The sequence below is a fragment of the Haliotis rufescens genome, unplaced genomic scaffold (assembly GCF_023055435.1).
Source record: "Haliotis rufescens isolate VD_foot unplaced genomic scaffold, xgHalRufe1.0.p SCAF_1, whole genome shotgun sequence".
Lineage (NCBI taxonomy): Eukaryota > Metazoa > Mollusca > Gastropoda > Lepetellida > Haliotidae > Haliotis > Haliotis rufescens.
Genome location: NW_025963779.1, coordinates 17,162,196 through 17,184,464, shown reverse-complemented (window position 1 = coordinate 17,184,464; position 22,269 = coordinate 17,162,196). Strand labels below are relative to the sequence as shown.

The following is a 22,269-nucleotide window of genomic DNA, read 5'->3' as shown; positions in this document are numbered from 1 at the left end:
ATACTGGGTTATTCCAGTTAAACATGGGATCTCAGTGGATTAGCACTTAAAAAATGGACTAGAACAAGTAAGCACGCACGGACGCACGGACGCACGGACGCACGCACGCACACCTATATAAGTGCAATAATCTTGAACGCTACGTAAAAGCCCATTTCGTCTCACCTCACCTTACCCTCGGGTTCACTCTAGTCTGTTTGTTTGTTTGTTTGTATGTTTGTATGTTTGTTTGTACATATCTTTGTAACACAATGTACACATTTTCCTATAAATATGTCATTGGATTCAGTTATGCGTTTCTATTCTTTGTGTCGTCTATATGATAGTAACAGCATTACAAGATGCAGTCAATGTGTAATTTCATTCCTTACTTTTCTATTTCTTATAAAGAAAATAAGTCCCGCGCAACCTGCTTAAATTATATGACAGGGAACCATCATATACATGGCTGAGTGCGGCGTAAAACAACAAACACCACCCACACATAATTAGTTACGTTGAGGAAATCACATTGACAAATAAAGATAGGTACCATTAATTAAGTCTAATATATCACAGCTTATATTATATGTCACAGAAGAAATAAATCTCAGTTTGACGAAAATGAATAATACAAAGAATCTTTGACCAAGAAAGCGGCGTTGGTGCAAGTTAACTCGTAATGTCCGCCATTTAAGACTGTTAATCATTACATATGGGTATCATCTACATTTATAGAGCAGCATGTGATATACTGACGTTTCACTTCGTGTAGCTTGCAACATGTGATTGAGCTAAAAACTGACTTCTCCATGGCGATTGAAATGCCGTGGTCTTCAAATGTCAGGCTTGCCTTCTTGTTTTATCGAGAGAAAAAATATTGTCTCCGAACATTCTTGAAAAGAAATTTATGCTCCAGACTGTTTGAAAAACAAAGAAATTGCCTGCCACAAAACTTGCATTGTTGCAGGGTGTTTTTCTCTGTAAAAGAATTTTCAGTTTTAAATTAGAAAAAAATCTGGTTTTGTAGCTATAACTGAAAATAATATCAAATCTCGATACAAATCCCAACCCCAACACACACACGCACCAACACCCCCAGCCCCACCCTACCTCGCTCTTTAACCGGAAACACTACCCATGGATTGCAAGGCTCGATATAAACTCTTTAGCGACCGGGTGGTCTATACTTCCTTGTACAACTATATAAAGGGAAAAACAGAAGATGGTGTAAGCCAAAACATCCACAGGCATTGTCAAGAGTTATTGCAACAAACTGATGTCACAACATGGTGCTGAAGGCAGCAGGTCTCTCGCTTGCCATTGGTTTAGTCCTTCATGTAATATACTAACTGGTACGAGTATGGTTACTGGCACAGCGGACGGTGGCAGAGATGTAGAGGTGGAACATGCCAAGGGATGGATTTTAATCCGCGTACGTTTATTTTGACGTTTTATGCAATATAACCATTGCAGTATCTTACATTGAACGGGCTGCATGCAGGGATAGAAACAGGGGGTGGGGGGGTGGGGGTGGGGGGGGGGGGGGGGGGGGGGGGGTGTGTTAATGGAGCTAGGGAGATTAGATACTTTTAGCTCCAGCTGCAAAGAAACTGATACTGATTTTCTTTTGCAACAATGTATTTTTTGTGGCAGACAATGTTTTTCTATATACAAGAATTTTCTGGGACAATTAGTTAGGATGATAATCCTCACCCCCATCCCCATCCCCTCATCAGTGGTGTGACTCCAAGTTTATTCAAGAGGTTCGAATCCGATTTTCAATATGGACACTGGCAGCAACATTTGTAACAGTTGACTACATATTCAGGTGAGTTAAAGTGTCGTGGCAACCAATGAAGCCAGGGCCTGGTTCCAGTGGGTACATAGGGACTGGTACCTTATAACAGGGGTGGGGCGGGTTTTGGCGGAGTTGGGATTGGTCTTAGGACTGTATCATATGTTGTCGACCAACTTTTTTTTCATGAAAATGTTTCTTGTTTGCCATAGTGTGCAACATGCGCAATAGCCCTGTCATCCGGGTACCCTGGGTCATTGGTCAAACCTAGCTCCAATGATTGCACAACGACGGCTGTCATACTGTACCGTGGAAGCAGGATGGCGGAACTCTTCCGAGTTCAAGTGCTTCCAGATACCGTTATCCTTTTTGAATAATCTTACTAGTAATAAGAGACATGTCAATGATTGCACAGAGACGTTGGTATGTAGTAACCAGCAACACATTTCTCTTTGTACGGATTATTATTGAGCTTTGTCTTTAGGTTTTTGACTCGAGTCAAAATTTGAAAAAACTGATGCGTGGTTTTGGCAGATTTCTTCCTCAGTTAACACACCGGCCTAATACTAGAGTGACATAAGTTCACACCTCACATGTACCGAGTTATTTCATGCGTCTTTAGTTTCCTTGTTGACATTATTCCTTTTTCTTACAGAACCGTGGATATAATCAGAGCGACGTGGGACTCGAATCCACCATGATAAGGTTCAAGTTCGCCTAAGGGACGCGACCCGTGAAGATTCCGGGGTAGAATAGGTCTTCAGCAACCCATGCTTGCCGTAAAAGGTGACTATGCTTGTCGTAAAAGCCAACTAACGGGATCGGGTGGTCAGGCTCGCTGACTTGGTTGATGCATGTCATCGATCCCAATTGCGTGGGTCGATGCTCATGATATTAATCACTGGATTGTCTGGTCCAGACTCGATTATTTATAGACCGCCGTCATATAGCTGGAATATTGCTGAGTGCAGCGTTAAACAATAAACCAACCAACCAACCTAAGGGACGCAACTCCGAACTGGGAAATGCGGCGCCGTAGACGACTGAACCTTCGCGTAGCCTCTTTATGGCCGTGCATCCCAGACCTCGTAGCAACCTATGCTTGTCGTAGGAGTCGACTGAATTGATCTGTTGGTCAGTCTCGCTGACTTGGTTGTCTGAATCATATCCCAATTACTAACGGCAATTACTTGGTTGATGCATGTCGTCGTATTCCAATTGCGTAGATCGATGCTCATGATGTCAATCACAAGATTGTCTGGTCTAGATTCGATTATTTACAGACCGCCAGACAAAAAACAAGTTTATTTACTCAAACACTGAATGTTGCACAACATTTCTCAAGTCCATACAAAAAAGTACATACATATAAATAACATAAAAATATGATAGACATGTATCTTCATAATTCTTCGCATTATTCCGATGGCGTATATATAGAAACATGTTCCAAAACGCATAAAGAACAACGCCGACGTTCTGCCCTTTCGGTATCACCACATAAAACCCACTCTTCTAGTAAGGAAGTGAAATGTACATCGTGCAGTCAATCATGAACATATACCACATCATGAGATGTTCATGAGGCCCCGGGACCGCCTCCGTGGTCTAGTGGTAGAGCGTCCGCCCGGAGAGCGGAATGTCCGGGGTTCGATCCCCGGCCGCTCCATACCAAAAGACGTTAAAAGATGGTACTTGTTGTTACCTTGTTTGGCGCTCGGCATTAACGGGCTAAAACAAGGACTGGTCGGCTCGGAGTCAGTATACTGTCTGAGTTGGGTATTCATGTTAAACTGCGGCATGGTATCTCAGTGTGCTAGCACTATAAATCGGTATCAGTCCGTACTAGTACAAGCATCCATGGTCCATGAAAGCAAGTGGTTGACATCATGACATCAGCAACATCATTTGCTTTGTTACCTTTCACACAGAACGTCCATGGGCTGCAGCGTTCATCAAAGGACAAATTCCCCTGGATGGAGTACAATGGGCAGGAGGTAGAGGACACAACACTGTGTATCAACTTCCTCAACCAAAAGCTGGGGGTGGACCTCAACAGGAATCTGAGTCCTGCTGACAGAGGGGTAGCTCAAGCCATGCAGGTCATGGCGGAGGAACATCTGTACTGGTAAGTGCTATGCATTTCTAATCTGTCCATCCATCGTACACGAAGGCCCATGAAGCAAAGACTTTGCAAGCCTTTTGCGTATTCTCATACCTTTGTCGATCCCAGCAGTGGTAATGACGCTTAAACCAATGGTGCAAAACAGAGGATCATAAAATCAGGTTAAATCTGAGACTCGAACCCATACTAGGCGGATCCTACTGCACATCGGATTATTGCGCCTCTGACCACAAAGTCTGTACATGTACCTCTATATCAAAATGTACCCTTCCCGTAAGAACCACACAGACACGCACATACACGCACGCACACGAACACAAACACGCACACACACGCACATATACGTCACTACATGAGTGAAATAGTCCCATCACCGTCACTAAGATTAGCTACCTTCAATTTATCTGTACCCGTGAATGAATAACACTATCGTTTCAGGTTCCTTGTCCTCTTCCGATGGCAATATGACAACGACAAATCTTCTATTATGGATGCATTTAAAATAGGGAAGTTTATCTTCTGGATGTATCGACGACAGCTGAAACAGCAGACATGGAGTCAAGGCTTGGGCCGACACACAGAAGAGGAAATAACGGAGATGTTTAAGAAGGATCTACAATCTCTGTCCGACTTCATAGGTATACAGGTGCCTTAAGTACACCTGCAATGTATACACTTTATAGATATCAGTTACATTTTTTAAGGTGTTTTTGTATGTTCCGATGGGTGTATGCTAATAATAAATCGTTGCCAATCAAGGTTTGAAGATAATTGATTCGCGCAGCTTTGATTGGAGGCAGGGGATAGATCCCCAGTGTCAGAGAAGGTAACTGCCTTCATGAACTGAGATATCTGGGCAAAATCGGAGTTTATTGATAGTAAACTGATAAAAGGTTGAAACAATAAAATTAACAATTGCAGATCGGGACTCATCCTCGGCTTCTCTCGTATAACGTTCCTGTATATCCACTGCATGTTTACTTCATGTGTTCCTGGATATCCGCTCCATGTTTACTTCATTGTGTTCCTGGATATCCACTGCATGTTTACTTCATTGTGTTCCTGGATATCCACTGCATGTTTACTTCATTGTGTTTCTGGATATCCACTCCATGTTTACTTCATTGTGTTCCTGGATATGCACTGCATGTTTATTTCATTGTGTTCCCGGATATCCACTGCATGTTTACTTCATTGTGTTTCTGGATATCAACTGCATGTTTACTTCATTGTGTTCCTGGATATCCATTGCATGCTTGCTTCATGTTTACTTCATTGTGTTCCTGGATATCCGCTCCATGTTTACTTCATTGTGTTCCTGTATATCCACTGCATGTTTACTTCATTGTGTTCCTGGATATCCGCTCCATGTTTACTTCATTGTGTTTCTGGATATTCACTCCATGTTTACTTCATTGTGTTCCTGGATATCCACTCCATGTTTACTTCATTGTGTTCCTGGATATCCACTGCATGTTTACTTCATTGTGTTCCTGGATATCCATTGCATGTTTACTTCATTGTGTTCCTGGATATCCACTGCATGTTTACTTCATTGTGTTCCTTGATATCCATTGCATGTTTGCTTCATGTTTACTTCATTGTGTTCCTGGATGTCCATTGCATGTTTGCTTCATGTTTACTTCATTGTGTTCCTGGATATCCATTGCATGTTTACCTCATTGTGTTTCTGGATATCTTCTGCATGTTACCTTCACGTGTTCCACTTTAGCTCAGTTTTGTGCACTGGCACATGATCGATGCCATCTTTTCTTGCCCGAATTCTGACATCACCAATCTTTGTCCACTGAATCGTATATGATTAGGGTCGGTGGGGTAGTTTAGTGGTTAGGCCTTGCCCAAAGCCCTTGTTCGATTTCCTTCTTCGATTCAATGAAGGGCGTAGGGGTAGCCTAGTGGTTAAAGCGTTCGCTTGTCGCGCCGAAAACCCGGGTTCGATTCCCCACATGGATACATATGGCTGAAAACCATTTCTCGTGTCCCCTGCCGTGATATTGCTGGAATATTGCTAAAAGCGGCGTCAAATCAGACTCACTCACTCATTCGATGCAATGTGTGAAGCACATGCTGTCCCCGTTGAGATATACTTTGATGTGATCCGATACCCAAACTACCTCATAAAGATATGTCCCGCCTTATGAGAGCTAGGCAAATTGTTATATTGTCTACTAATCAATTGCAAGAGTTTCAGGAAATATTTAGGTTTTGGTTTTTACCAGAATCTTAACAATGAGGTTTTCACGGGGATGTGTCTTGCAATTGTCGTCGTTTAATACACCAAAAGAAGTACCAGTAGTTGTAACATGAAACAACTTCAGATAAATAACTTCACCGTTCATGTGATAATTGTCTGAATAACAAATATATATACACCGATAATAACAATCTAAACACAGTAGTGATAGCTGCGGGATAAACGTGCATGGACATTTAGAAAAGAGCTTAAGTTTCTTTCTGTAAGAGAATCAGTTTAAGACGTCCCCTCTTAACTTCACTTTTTTACATTATATTTAATGACTATACAAAAGTGTGACTGGTGTCCTTGCTATTACGAACTGATCAAATCCATCACTTGTTTAAATACCAGAAACAAGATACCATGTTACATACATGTTAGATTAATATTGTGGTTTATGTTTTTGAATACATATATAATCAATATGAAAAGAAAACAATGGTACGTTTATGCTTTTATACTGAATTAAAGCGAAAAAATATTATTTGACCATTCCCCCATTAGAAGCCGAGCTGAATCGGCACCACTTCATTTATCCAAATAATTATTCATTAGTTTTCTGATATTGTTTATGTTCCATTGACCACCACTTCACGCGAGAGTGTGTCCGTTTGCTCTATATTGTACTTGTACCTGTGCTGTGTTTTGCTTTGTTTCAATGCACTCATGCGGTTGTTTCAGGGACGAAGAAGTTCCTGATGTGGGACGAGCCCTGTGAGGCTGACTGCGCGGTGTTCGGTCAGCTGTCACAGGCCTACTGGCAGTTCATAGGAACTGGGCACGATACCATCATTAAGATCAAAGTACCTTTACATGCATCATCAATACTTCACGGGTTTGAAAACGTAAAGTTCCTCCTTCACCCGTGAATATATACGGCCGATTTGCGATGTATTGGTGACGTGTGTTTCTGTAATTGAGAATTGAGAACGAGAATAAGTTGATTCCGAGTGTTGATTCTCTATAAGTTTGATAAATTACCTTGTCAAGTGCATGAACTTACATGACATACAGCCGATTTGCGATGTAGTGGTAACGTGTGTCTCAGTTGTTGAGAAATCATGAGAATAGATTGATTCCGGGAGTTGATTCTACTTCCGGTATCAACAGAGTGCTTTCTCTTATTTAACCGTGTTATAGTTGAAACACAGTTTTTCTTTTAGTTTGCATATTTACCTTATCAAGTGCATAAACTCTGTGAGAATCCTACAATTGCCTGCCGTGGAAGCAATACGTGGAGAAGATGGGTGGCAACGCCACTGTACATGTTGCAAGGGAAATGCTGCTGTTTTGGGGATCTGGTTGCTCTTTGGTCTGAGCACCCGCTAATTAAGGTATCGCTTAAACCAGGATATTTCTTGATTGGTTAAAATTAGCCCCTACGCTGAAAATCGGCGGTATGTATTTGTGGGTGATGGAGAAACGTATAGTTAAAAGGAACCTATGCAGTTTGCCGATGCTTGAGATGTAGACAAGTTTATGTCACAACCACCTTACAGATACAGGTACAGTGTAGCATTATGTCAATGCATGCACTATACTGTTCTGCTGAAACAATGCTGTACCAATCTCTAAATATTGCAGAATACTGATTACATAATCTCATTTATTGTAGCGATCCGAGAAGATCCGGGTTGGAATAGGTCTACAGTATTCCATGCACTTACTAGGCATTCACCTGACGAAAGAGCATGAATTTCCTCTAAAACGTCGTTCAAAAAAAATTAAAAAATGTTGTTATCCATAAAAGAGAGTCATGTATTCAATTTCCTGAATGCCCTTATCTGCTTTAGTTAGTTCGAATTATCCAATTTACATATGAATTAATGTTATCATTTGTTGTTTAATAGTGGTTGATTGTGAATTTTCCCTATTTTGTCCCCGTAGACAAATACCACAACCTTGCCGCCTACTGTGAACGTGTGAAGGACACATTCTAGCCCGACTGGGACCAGTGCATCACACACGGTGGGACAAGGGAGGCAACCAAGTAGTAACTGTTCCACAGAGCTTTAATGGTTGTGTTGGCATAATATGTATTACATCATAACATTTAGCTGTACACAAGGTATATGGCTGTTCGTTTGTTTGTTGTTTAACGCCACACTTAGCAATATTCCAGGAATACGACGGCGGTCTGTAAATAATCGACTCAGGACCAGACAATCCAGTGATTGAAAACATGAGCATCGATCCACGCAATTGGGATCGATGATATGCATCAACCAAGTCAGGGAGCCTGACCACCCGATCCCGTTAGTCGCCTCTTACGACAAGCATAGTCGCCTTGTACGGCCAGCATGGGTTGCTGAAGACCTATTCTACCACGGATCTTCACGGGCCTCAAGGTATATATGAATCAGACTTGACTGACAATTATGGTTGTCCACTCGTTTATTATTTGAACTTGCATTTGCAATGTCTATGAACTCCATATTGCTTGTTTTAAATTAAAATTTGTTCTTTGTCATGTTATTCGTGTTTGTTGAAAACCAAAGTGAGCTATGGTGTTGTCGTGTCATTGACTATTATCCTGTTGAGTGCCGCACGCTGCAATACCCCAGCAGTATGACGGCGGCTGGTTAATGAATCGAGTAAGGACCAGATATATACCAGTGAATGATATTGTGAGTAACGTCCTGTGCCATCAGCGTACGTTAACAACAAGAATCATAGTTCACCCGATCCATTAATCGACTCGTACGACAAACATACGCCGCTGGGGACCTTTAGGAGCATTGAGTTTTGAATGCCAAGTTATCTGACCTGGCAAAGATATTAGTTTGTTGTGGATATACGTTTGGTACGTTGAATTTCTGCGTTGAACCATTGTTACATTCTATTTTCCGTGGTTGGCCAGGGAGGCCCAGTCATCTGAGACGCCGCCATTCGATGCGCTGAGTTACGTCCCTTGGACACGCCATGGATGACCCTTCCATTATCTAAGGTCTATTACTTTCACTCTATTACTTTTGTCCGTGGTGGGAACGGTTTGCCCAGGCGTCTGAGGCGCCGCAATTCGATATCTCGTACAGAGTTGTGTCGCTTGGGCACGCCATAAACCTATGATAATTGATTCGATTCCAGTTCGCCCAAAATATGTTTCTATGTTTATCAGCATCATACCCGTGCTCGTGGGCCCAACTCGCTCTACGTATACGATGCTTCCTGCTGCTAATGGTTGACTGAACCACCTTTTGAATGGTTGATATAGGCTCACCATAAGCTTGCTAAATTGTTGTTTGGCTGTTTAATGAGTCTTGAGGTGCAAGAGAAGTCACAAATCTCTATTTCGGAATGTTAACCACAAGGCATTTCATCATAACTTGTATAAAGAACATACACTGTGGCAGTCAGAATTACGAGTGGTGGTCAAAAAGTTCTAAGCCTGACTAACTTTCAACTATGGGCCAAAGTGAACAAGTCATTGTTTGTAGGGCATTGTTTGAGTAGTTCATTGCAAGTGTATGTGGCCTGTTGAGGTCGTTTGTATATTACTAACAGCCAGTTGAACGTGAAAGGGGTCCAAATGGACACAGAAATGGAAAGGAACGACTGCCAAGCAATCATCTACTCCCCCAAGATCATGCTAACCTAGCTATTCCACTGTTAATCGTTGGGCTGATATGTCTACAGCTGAGAGAAAAAGGCTTGATGATGTCTTGACATCCCTCAAATTCCATCAATCAAGATTAAATCAGGGAGATAGAAAAACTTATTCTGTCAGATAAGATATCTGCTCGTTAGGTGCCAAAGTTTCTAAATTTTGATCTTGAGGAAAAAAGAACTGACATTGCCACATAATATTTAGAGCTGATTGTGGAGGATTTCGACGAATGTATGGGTGATGAAACATTGGTCTACCACTACGATTACGAGTCAAAACGTCAATCCATGGAATTGTACCATTCCACTTCTCCGGCACCAAAGAAATTCAAGTCTCCCAAGATCAGTGAAGAGGTTATGGCCACTGTATTATGATGATTTGCTTCATTGCCTGCGAGATTCTATCAAAGAAAAGCGGCGAGGAATGCGGACTGCTGGAGTTCTACCCCTTCATGACGATGCCTCTTCTCAGAGCTCTCGACTTGCACAGGCTCGCTCCATACTCGACAGGCCTGGCACCAAGGGATTTCTACCTGTTTCCTTAACTGAAAGAACACCTTCTTGAAAAGCCCTTTGACAACAACGGAAGACCTCAAAGATACCGTGAATGGGTTTTCAGGGTGGCTTCATAAAATGTCTCCCTGACTGCAATTGAAAAGCTTCACTTTCAATATGAGAGGTGTATTGAAAAGCAGGGAGATCATGTTGAAAATTAAAAAGACTTTCACAATTGTTGATTTGTTTGTTAGGCTTGAAACCTTTTGACCAGCCCTCGTATGTATTTGATATTAAGATTGTATTGTAAATTATGTATTAAAAGCATTTTCTTGGAACGATTATGTAGTCAAACTCCATCCAAATTCAACATGTACCCCATGAAACATAACAGAAAAAGAGAGGAGTGGCTCTAAAATAATGAGATGGTAAATATGATGATGTTACGTGTAGATTCTCAAATTGAAACCATATGTTAATCCAGAAATCTGTACGTAAAAGAACTTAGTGCGGAACCAACAAGTGGTATACAATCAACAAATGTATTACTGAGTTTACTAAACAATGTGAATTACAGCACAGCAATTACAATGGCAGTAAATAAAGGAGTGGTAGTATAATATTTAATGACATAAATTATTTTGATGGCAGTGGTCAGTATCAAATACCAAAATACGGTGGTAATAGCAAATATCAGTGATAATAATTTATATTCACCCAGTGGCGCCAGTGGTCAAGCTTCCAAGATGGGCTGGGCAGGGAATCAGGGATGATGAGTGATCCTGACATGAAAGCTGATTCCAAAGCGATGATTAAATGCGTGAGAGATACGTAAACACGCTATTGTCCCCGCATATACAACCTAACAAGCTACAGAAAGTTTCTATATCATGCCCTCACCACATACAACATTTCAGAAATTTCGGTAACATACTATCAGCGTCCGCGGAATGCCGGACCGGAAGTTTACAAACCACACCAGCATCTAGATATAGTAACTTCCTGACGACTGATCGCTGTTAAAAACACAATGCAATGAGCGTCTACCGAATCCCAACAGAAACAACGCAACACAGTGACAATCATTGTTAAACAATACAATACAGTGCCATATAACAATGAATGGATAGTCAACTTCTTTATTACAATTGTAACGACGTTTAGTTTCTTACACCGTCATTAAGAAAGTGATGTCATAAGTGTAGCGACGCTTGCTGTAGATTCTAACAGCGTCATCAAGTAAGTAATGCAATAATTGAAGCGACGTTTGGTGTAGAAAAAAACAGACTTATAAGTGACGTACTAATTGTTGCAAAATTTGGCGTAGATTCTAACAGTGTCTACAATCCTGCTTTGATGGCTTGTTCTTAAATTGCCAAAGATTTTCCTGGCTCTATTACTCACTCACTGTATTGCGGGGATAGTCATTCGCCTTCTCCATCTGGAATATTGCCATAGGGTCCTCAATATAGCAAACATTATTGAATCATTACTATGAATTTTGACAAGATCAAACTTAATTAGGTTCAGTTATTAAGCACCTACATTTTCACAAACGAAACTTTCATTATTTGAGCTTAAGTTAGATGTACAAAAATAAATTTTAACATGTCGATGATATTAATGATATCAATTATGAGGTAGTTTTCGCAACAACGTACACAGCCATGGCGAAAAGGGAGAGATTTAATCGTTAATACTAGTGAGTGATTTTGATTTAACGCTGTTTTGAACAGCATATCAGTGAAACCATGACGGGGTTTGGAAAGGCCAAAGTGATGCAGGTCTTAGATGTTTACCACTTTGGACATACCCAATATATAGTGCTGACAAACCTAGAAACATGATCTAGGTGAATGTGGGATTTGACTCTTCGATCAGAGGTACGTATAATTAAGAGACGCAACTCTGCACAGCGAAGTGCAACGCCTTGGACAACTGGGTCACCCGTGCTCCCTGGTCAATAGTATTACCTAGAATCTCATATGCAAATACGATTACCGATGAGAAAGCCTTTTATTCTTCCCCGCCCTTAAGGCGGGGAAGTATACGGGAAACGTTAAATTTGTGGCATGTATGTCGACATGTTGGTTTATTTGAAATTTCAAGCCACGCATTTACGGAAACAAAACATACAAATCATGTGCGTCAAATGTTGATGCTATTCTTTTCCAGCAATAAGAGATACTTCAAAGTCGTCTTTATGTAGTTAATTGATGCATCTGACCGTTTCTGGTCATTAGCTGACATTATTAAACCATTCATGTGTAATCCGATGTCCTTTTTTCCTCAAGGACTAATTTTCTGATTTTCAAGGTGTATACAAAAGAAGAACTGTGCTCCGGAGATCGTAAATAACAGCATAATAAAAATTATGTTCTGAATATGCTTATTCATGAACAACGACATCTCAATTTAAATGTAATATGGCTGAATTCCATATTCTACATACCACACTTTTGATTGTTTGGATGCTCATGTTCACTGGAAATATTTGGAATAGTTATATTCCGTATTCTGAATTAACCCAGTCCCCCATGTGTGTTTTTTAATCAGTGCACCGCACATAACCACATGTGAAACGTTTGGTAGCAAAGTCAAAGCAAAATCGGAGTAGTGTGTCAGCGAATTTGCATCAAGGCTGTAGTATTTTTCAACCGTTTAATGGAATTCAATGTACAGCCGTAGCTCTGGTCATTCATATATTTTGTGTCCCATAGCTCAAATCTATTTGCGTCTGTACCGTGTTCCACTGACCTCGATAATCTGTGGGATGAAGGCACAGCTCTCTACAGCCACAAAGTTAACACCGAAGGCTATGAGGTGTATTTAGGTCATAATCAGTCCCCAGCAGCCACTGCCTCAAGCGATATTGTCTACATAACAGATCAGTTTTATGGCTCCGTCACAGGTGCTCCAAATATTGAAGCAGGGAAAACAAATTTCATAGAATCATTTCAAAAAGCAATATTGATATCCCCGTCACTTTTTGTAACTTTTAATGATGTCTCCATTCCATTTTTTTTACGGATTTCGATTCGTATGCATTATTTGCTGTCATCAGCGGAATGGTCTTGGTCAGATTGATCCGAATGGACAAGCTGTTTTACTTCTGTTTAGTAGTATGGATGAATTGTCATGTTACATCTTAACAGTATATATATATCAGGCTACTATGCTTGTCGTAAGAGGCGTCGATCCCAATTGCTTGGATCGATGCTCATGATATTAGGCACTGGATTGTCTGGTCCAGACTCGATTATTTACAGACCGCCGTCATATAGCTGGGATATTGCTGAGTGCGGCGTTAAACGACAAACCAATCTATCATCATCATATGAACTCAAACCAGTCATTGTTACAAGTAAACCACATTCCACAACAGTTACTGACACTGGATAAAAAAACAGTATATAGAAAAAAACCAAGTAACTCAACTCATCATGATCACAATTACTATTCTTTGAAAGAAAGAAATACACACAAAAACTGACCAAAAAACGTAAAACAAGAGACGAGGAATCTCCGTTATCGATTAGTTCCGGTATTGAAATGTTCTCCAACTACGTGATAATATTTTGAGTATGTGCATCTGTGGTTGTGACAAAAAGACCTTATCTAGTATGACTTTTTTTGCCATATGGAGCCCTTAGTATTTTCATTTACATTATTATAACCAAATGCTAAGTGTAAAAAGAATGTGATCTATTTTTTGAGTAAGTGCATCTGCCAATGTTGTTGGCAGTTTTGATACTATTTCCACATGTTTACATTTGTGCCAGAAATTGCTTCCATTTCCTTCGATCTACTTTTTAAATAAAGACCCAGGTAAGAATAGGTCTTCAGCAACCTATGCTTGCCGTAAGAGGCGACGAACAGGATTGGGTAGTCAGGCTCGCCGATTTGGTCGATGCATAACATCATATTCCAATTGCGTAGTTCGATGCTCTTGGTGTCAATCACTGGATGATCTGGTCCAGACTGGATTATTTACAGACCTCCGTCATATGGCTGGAATAATGCTGAGTGCGGCGTTAAACAAGAAACTATTTTTAAAAAGACCTACCCTATGCAAATGTATCAACTGTATTGCCCAATACTCAAAATAAATAATATTTTTTTCCACAACAGCGTTGTGTTATTTGTGGTTAATATAATTATGCTCCATCATGCCTTTCAGTAACATCATAATTATGCGTTTGTGAGGCATCACATATGGCGGGGAACTTTGATGCTCTGCATCAATGTTTTCTTGTATACATTGTAATTGGGACGGAATACTTGTGTTGAAAGCGGCGTAGACTGACTTAATTCCTCACAATACACATACCTGGTTTATCTGGTTATACATTGATGTCAAAGCAAATGATTTCATTGGTAACGGAACGTCCAAATTAACGGGGTTTCACATTAAGTCCAGTTATTTTTCACATTTCACATTATAAGTAAATAAGTAAATTTCTTGGTGATATAATATAATCCTGTTAAACTAAAACGAACGAAATTTGACGATATCTGACCCCTTACAATAAAATAGGCGCGAGCGACTCACTCCCCTTTTCAACGTGATTCATGCTGTGATCGGGTTGCTTGTTGGTAGTTATTTAGGTCGCCCTTGAACACAACTCGGTTCACAGTGAGATTCACAGTAAGCACAGAGATCCCCGTCAATGGAAACTCTCGAGGATTCCTTCAACGGCTGAGTACCCGGTAGCTGTGTGGTAGTTATTTAGGCCAACCTGCTGAGGTAGAGCTGTGGACAGTCAATTACAGATCACCAGCAATGGAGACCATCGTGGATGCCTTTAACGACCTGGACACATCACAGAAAGTGTTGTATGCTGTCGGATGTGTTGTCGTAGCTGTCGTGTCGGTCGTCGCTCTCAGGAAACTGTTTTTCAAGTAAGTTATCATGTGCGAAAACCCAGTTAAGAGAGAAGAGTTTTGTTGACAGTAAAACCGGTGAAACAGTTATTTTGGTCTCCGTAGAAAATATCCAGTAGGATAAAGCTGTCTTTGTGTTTCATGTTAACGAGTTCTATATATAACCGTGTATGTTGAATTATCAATGCTTTTTAGCTGATATCTTGTTTAACTTTTGGGATCGAGCACTTGATTTCCTTGGGCGCGTGGTCGGTGGAGGTTAGAGTACCTGGGATTTTGTTTGGAACAATTCGTTCCGAAAACAAACTTGGTTATTAATCATTTTCCCAAAAAACAAAAGGGGATGACGGACAAATCGCCTGAGGCGCCGCAATTCGCTGTGCGACGTTAAACAACAAACAAACAAACAATCAAAACATTAAGCTGACACGCAGTGATATAACTGGAATACTGTTCACAGCGGCGTTAAACCCAACCCAATCACTAACCGAAACAAAATGAAATGCTGAAGAAGCCATGAAAATGAAGTATGAGAGTGAGTGAGCGAGTTGGGTTTAACGCCGCTTTTAACAGTATTTCCAGTTATATCGCGGCGTGTCAGCTTAATGTGGGAGGAAAGCCCGAAATGATGCAGGTCTCAGACGTTTACCACTTCGGTGAACCCCACGAGCACGGGTATGATGCTGACAAACCTAGAAACATAATCGGGGCGACCCGGGATTCGAACCCACAATCATAGGTTTCTGGCGTGTCCAAGGTACGCAATTCTGCACAGCGAATTGCGGCGCCTTAGACGACTGGGCCACCCGTGCCCCCTATGCGAGTGAGATTGCCTTTTCAATAAAATACTCTGGCGTCTGAAAGAGACTCCATTCGTTCAATCAAAAACTATCAGACTACAATCAATGTGTGACAGATAACTTGACGCTCATACACTATAGTGCTACTGTTAAAATATTCCAGGACGTACAGAAAAAGAGGCGTAAATGTAACTTTTTGTCCCTGACAAGCAATAGTTTATGCGGCTGCTATTTTTATTATTTTTCTTTGTGCTCATGAAACTGTTTGTTTTGTTCCGTCATGTTCGTTGGTTGGTTTGTTGTTTTACGCCGCATTCAGCAATATGCCAGCAATATGACGGCGGTCTGTAAATAATCGAGTCCCAACCAGACAATCCAGTGATTGACATCTTGAACATCGATCCACGCAATTGGGATCGATGACATGCATCAGCCAAGTCAGCGAGCCTGACCACCCGATCCCGTCATATCTGACTACTTTGAAAACACAGCCACCAGTTTTACGTTGATCTGTTATGATATTGTACAGAAAGACAAAGGCAACGAAGGAGTATCCCCGAGATACAGTCATCCTTTATCAGATCGGTAGAGGTCACTTTGCCCCAAGCATGACGCCATTTGCTGTGAAGCTAGAGACCTACCTCCGGATGGCCAGGATACCCTACCAGGTAGGTGAGTGAGTGAGTGAGTGAGTGTTGTTTCCCTTTGCATTCCTTTGGGACATATATCGTACAGTTGCCCATACAGGCAGCCTTCATCAAACGGCAAATTCCCCTGGATTAAGTACAATGGGCAGGGGGTAGCGAAGTCAAGCAATATCTCCGAGTTGGTTGTCTAGATCTGATGAACAAATATATTCTGCAGTAAAAATAGCAAGGTATTTCAGTATGTCAACAAATAGCTACAAACTTCTAATAGCGTTAGTGTTTCATTCAATGTCATTCTACACAGAACGTCCATGGGAGGCAGCGTTCATCAAAGGGCAAATTTCCCTGGATTGAGTACAATGGACAGGAGGTAGCTGACTCGACACTGTGTATCAAATTCCTCAACCAGAAGCTGGGGGTCGACCTGAACAGGGATCTGAGTCCTGCTGACAGAGGTGTAGCTCAGGCAATGCAGGTCATGGCGGAGGAACATCTGTACTGGTGAGAAACAGTCATTTATAGCTGTTCGGTTCACCGTAAACGAAGCAAGTCCAATGAAGCAAAAACTTTGCAAGCCTTTGGATAATCCTATCTACTGTGTTTGCAAGAGCACAGTCATCAAAGTGGCCTTTGATATTAGGAATAACATTACATGGGCCTTTTTTGTATTTTCATACAAAACCGAGGGTCATAATCAGGGCGAATCTGGGATTCGAATCCACAATAGGCGGATCTTACTGCACACTGAATTACGGCGCCTCACTCCACAGTATATACCTTTATCTCCATGCACACTTGGCCGCCTCCGCGGCCGTAGTCCAGTAGTAGAGCGTCCGCCAGGAGTGCAGAAGGTCGGAGGTTCGATCCCCGGCCGCGTCATACCAAAAGACGCTGAAAGATGTTTCTTGTTTTTATCTTGCCTGGCGCTTGGCTGTTAGGGGCCGAACCAAGGACTGGTTGGCTCGGAGTCAGTATACTGTGTCTGAGTCGGGTATTCATATTTTATCTGCGACATGGTATCTAAATGGGATAGCACTAAAAAATGGCATTAGTCCGGACTAGAGCACGCACGCACGAACGCACGCACGCACGCACGCACGCACGCACACACACACACACACACGCTATATAAGTGCAATAATCTTGGACGCGACGGTAAACCTCATTTCACTTAACCTCACCAACATGCACCCTTCTCTGAGAACCGCATATGTTGTGTAGTCGCACAGGCGGGATTTCTTATTAATATGAAAAGGGATTTGTTGGTTTTCTTCATATACGGATAGCGGAAGGTAGGTGGTTCGATCCCCTTACCGCGTCTGCCAAAATACGTAAATGTATGTATGGTCCTTGTTGTTACCATGCCTGGTGTTCGGCTTCAGGTGAATAAGACAAAGACATGTCAGCTCGGAGTTAAACTGAGGCATGGCATATCAGTGGTCAAACTGTACACGCAGCCAAACACACACGCGTGCATATACGTCGCTAGATGATGAGTGAAATAGTCTTGAAGGCGACGTGAAACACGTGTTTACTTACATCACCTTTCTAGGAATACCTACATGAAATGTCTGTATTAGTTAACTTACATCTACCTGTATCCATGCACGAATAACACTATCGTTTCAGGTTCCTTGTCCTCTTCCGATGGATATATGACAACGACAAATCTTTGTTATTAAATACATTTAAGTTTGGGAAGTTTGTCTTCTGGATGATTCGACGACAAGTTAAAAAGCAGACATGGAGTCAAGGTTTGGGCCGACACACAGAAGGGGAGATAACTGAGATGTTTAAGAAGGATCTACAATCTCTGTCCGACTTCATAGGTATGCAGAAATTACACTCTATACATTTTATAGATTTCAGTTAAATAGTTTAAGGTGTCTTTGTATGTTCCGATGGGTTTATGATAATGATAAATTGTTGCTAATCAATTGTGTGCTTAGCGCCGCCTGGAGGCAGGTAACAGGTCGACACAATCAGGAGGAGGTAACTGCCTTCATGAACAGACAGAGCCAGGCTATATGGGGGTTCATTGGTATGTAAACTGATACAAAGTAGAAACAATGAATGGGACAATTCTCAGGACCGCCACCGTGGTCTGGAAGAAGTGCGTGCTCCCGTAGCGCGTAACAGCGGGGGTGTTCGATCGACAATCTCATTAGAATCAGATCTTAGTTCTCGCTGCCGCTAAACAAAGATCTGAGGACAACTCATAACGGGTCACGTCAGACCGAACTTTCGCTAACTCTGACCGACCAATGGAATTACTGACAAGAAGTCGACATTAGCCAATCAGAAGGCAGCCTTCTCGTGCTTTACGGCACTGATTTCAAACTGGCGACAACGCTTCGAAACATATTTTGACAAATTCTCGCTTAAAAATTTGAAACCTGAACAAAATAACATTCTCGAATGGCTAATATATGGTCTAGATTGTATAGATTCAGTCGTTAAGCCCGTAACTATCGTTCGGAATACCCCGTTTTAAAGTTTTTGAGGCTGCATGATGAGAAATCACATTCCGACTGTCACTTTCATGATCTGGTAAGCGACGCTCTGATTGGTCGGATGAAAGGTCATTCTGACGTGACCCCTAATGAGGTGTCCTCAGATCTTTGTTTAGCGGTAGCGAGAACTAAGATCTGATTTTAATGAGATTGTTCGATCGGCCGCGTCATACCAAAAGACGTTAAAAGATGGTTCTTGTTGTTACGCTGCCTGGCGCTCGGCATTAAGGGGCAAAAACAAGGACTACTTGGTAGTTGGCTCGTAGTCAGTTTCCTATGTCTGAGTGGGGTATTCATGTTAAACTGCGGTGTGGAATCTCAGTGTGATAGCACTTTAAAAACGGCATCAGTCCAGAGTAGTACAAGCAGCCACACATACACACACACGTGCATGCACGTCGCGATTTAAGTACAATAATCTTAAACGCGACGTTTAACCCCATTTCGCCTCAACACCCGATTAGGGGCGGTCGGGTATAGCCTAGTGGTTAAAGCGTTCGCTCGTCACGCCGAAGACCCGGGTTCGATTCCCGACATGGGTACAATGTGTGAAGCCCATTTCTGGTGTCCCCCGCCGTGATATTGCTGGAATATTGCTAAAAGCGGCGTAAAACCAAACTCACTCACTCACTCACTCAACACCCGATTGGCTACTGAGTCATTTTCGATTTCTCTCGTCAATCGTTCCTGGATTTTCACTGCATACTGTATACTCACCAGTAAATTGGTTTTGTGTACAGGCAAATGTTAAATGCCTTCTTCTCTTATCCGGAGCGTGTACATTAACCCTCATATAATGAGGGGCGGTAGGGTAGTTTAGTGGTTAAGCCATCATCCTCGTGATCAAACCTAAGGCCCTGGTTCGGTTCATTTCCTCAATACAATACGTAAAACCCATGCAACCCATGCCCCCAATTATACTGGAGTTAAGCGAATCAAATGATTTGACACTTCCTACATTTTGACACCGAGCTCGCTATAGGCACCACTTCATTTCTCCATATAATTAGTTTTCTGACGGGGGCACGGGTGGCCCAGTCGTCTAAGGCGCAGCAATTCGCTGTGCAGAGTTGCACCCTTGGGCACGCCAGAAACCTATGATTGTGGGTTCGAATCCCGGTTCTCCCCGATTATGTTTCTAGGTTTGTCAGCACCATACCCGACCCGACTTATAAACGTCAGTTTCGCGGCCATATGACCGGCCTCTCATCCGGTGGAAAAGCCGTATATGGTGTAAACTTCACATTAACCAAAATATGTTGCAATGACCGTCACGACACGCAAGACTTGTACTTTTTTCCTATTGTGTACCTGTAATGTGTTTTGCTTTGTTTTAATTTACTCAATGTACACATGCGGTTGTTTCAGGGAAGAAAAGGTTCCTGATGGGGGACGAGCCCTGTGAGACTGACTGCGCTGTGTTCGGTCAGCTGTCACAGGTCTACTGGCAGTTCCCGGGAACTGGGCACGAGGATATCATTAAGGGCAAGTACCTTTATATGCATCAACGATACTTCACGAGTTCCTTCATACCCTATGACGACATAAGGACGATTTGCGTTGTAGTGGCGTGTGTCTATATAATGGAGAAATCATGAGAATAGATTGATTCCGGGAGTTGGTTCCACTTATACCATGATATAGGTTAAACATATAGTTTCTCTATAAGTTTGTATGATTACCTAGTCAAACGAGCCCTGGTCCGTGCATGCACTTTGCGCGAACCCTACCATTGCCTGATGTGGCATCAATAGTAGAGAAGATGGGCGGCAAAGGCACTGTACATGTTACCCGAAAAATATTACTGTTTTTGTTATGTAATCTTTAGCGCTCATTGCACTGAGCTAATTTGGGGCGGTCGGGTAGCGTAGTGGTTAAAGCGTTCGCTGGTCACGCCGAAGACCCGGGTTCGATTCCCGACATGGGTACATTGTGTGAAGCCCATTTTCTGGTGTCCCCCGCCGTGATATTGCTGGAATATTGCTAAAAGCGGCGTAAAACCAAACTCACTCACTGAGCTAATTTACTCGCCTCTAAGCCAAGTCGTGTCTTGATTTGTTGGTTAAAATAAGCGCCTACTCTGAAAATCGACAGTAATACTATGTATTTATTGGTGATGGAGGAACGTATAGTGAAAACAGAACCTATGCAGTTCGTCAACGCTTCAGATGTAAATAGGTTTCCTACTATTATCTCATAACCATCTTGTTATAGATAGCATTATGTCAGTGCATGCGCTATAGTGTTCTCCTGCAATTAAGTTGCACCAGTCTCACACCATTGCAGGGTACTGATAACATAGTATGCATAACGTACTCCTACCTTTTTGTCATCACATCTGCATTTACATAAGTGTTGTCGTCAGAGTTGTTTAGATTATATCTTTTATATTGTAGCGTATCTAACATCTAATGAGTGCATAAAAGTGAAGTCCCTCAGAGTGTGGCAGCGATTCTCATATATTGTCTGCTGATAAAATACCCATGCATGTATAACAGACAAGATATATTTCTCTCCAGTACATTAATAATTTCATGTTGATTCAATTATATTGAAACACGGACTATATAAGTACATGCAATATACGTCCTTGTCTCCCGTGAATACATCTGTAACATGTGATACTATTATCAGTTCTCAATTGTATTCCTTGAACCCTTTTATTTGCAAAAATTAGTTCGAAATATAAATAATCCTATTTACATATGAATTCATGTCATCATATCTTGCTTAATAGTTGTTGATTGTGAACTTTCCCATTTTTTTCGCAGACAAATACCCCAACCTGGCCGCCTACTGTGAACGTATGAGGGAAACATTCTGGCCCGACTGGGACCAGTGCATCACACACGGTGGAACAAGGGAGGCAACCAAGTAGTAACTCTTCCAGAGAGCTTTAATGGTTGTGTTGGCATAATATGTATTGCGTCATAAAACATAGATATATGTACACATATATGTATATATCTACACAAAGTATATGAATCAGACGTGACTGCCAATAATGGTTGTCAACTCGTTTATCATTCATAAACTGGATTTGAACTTGCCTTTGCAATGTCTATGAAATCCATGTTGCTTCGTTTAAAATAAAATGTATTCTTTGTCATGTTATTCAAGTTTGTTAAAAGCCACAGTGAGCTGCGTGGGGAAACGTATGTGACC

General features: G+C 41.7%; 2 protein-coding genes across 2 annotated transcripts in view; both read left to right on the top strand.

The window, feature by feature from the left end:
• The window catches only part of LOC124149749, a 4,429-nt gene extending 4,141 nt beyond the window's left edge, over positions 1 to 288 (top strand). Inside the window, exon 3 of the mRNA XM_046521528.2 lies at positions 1 to 288. This exon is cut by the window's left edge and continues 850 nt beyond it. The gene's annotated coding sequence lies outside the window, so the exon portion shown is untranslated.
• A 14,577-nt stretch (positions 289 to 14,865) lies between these two features.
• On the top strand, positions 14,866 to 22,213 carry LOC124149747 (failed axon connections homolog). The gene is made up of 6 exons (XM_046521515.2): positions 14,866 to 15,162; positions 16,474 to 16,612; positions 16,896 to 17,092; positions 18,221 to 18,420; positions 20,473 to 20,589; positions 21,876 to 22,213. The coding sequence occupies exons 1-6, from the start codon at positions 15,044 to 15,046 to the stop codon at positions 21,980 to 21,982; spliced, it is 879 nt and encodes a 292-aa protein (XP_046377471.2). The 5' UTR covers positions 14,866 to 15,043; the 3' UTR covers positions 21,983 to 22,213.
• The last annotated feature ends 56 nt before the right edge of the window (positions 22,214 to 22,269 follow it).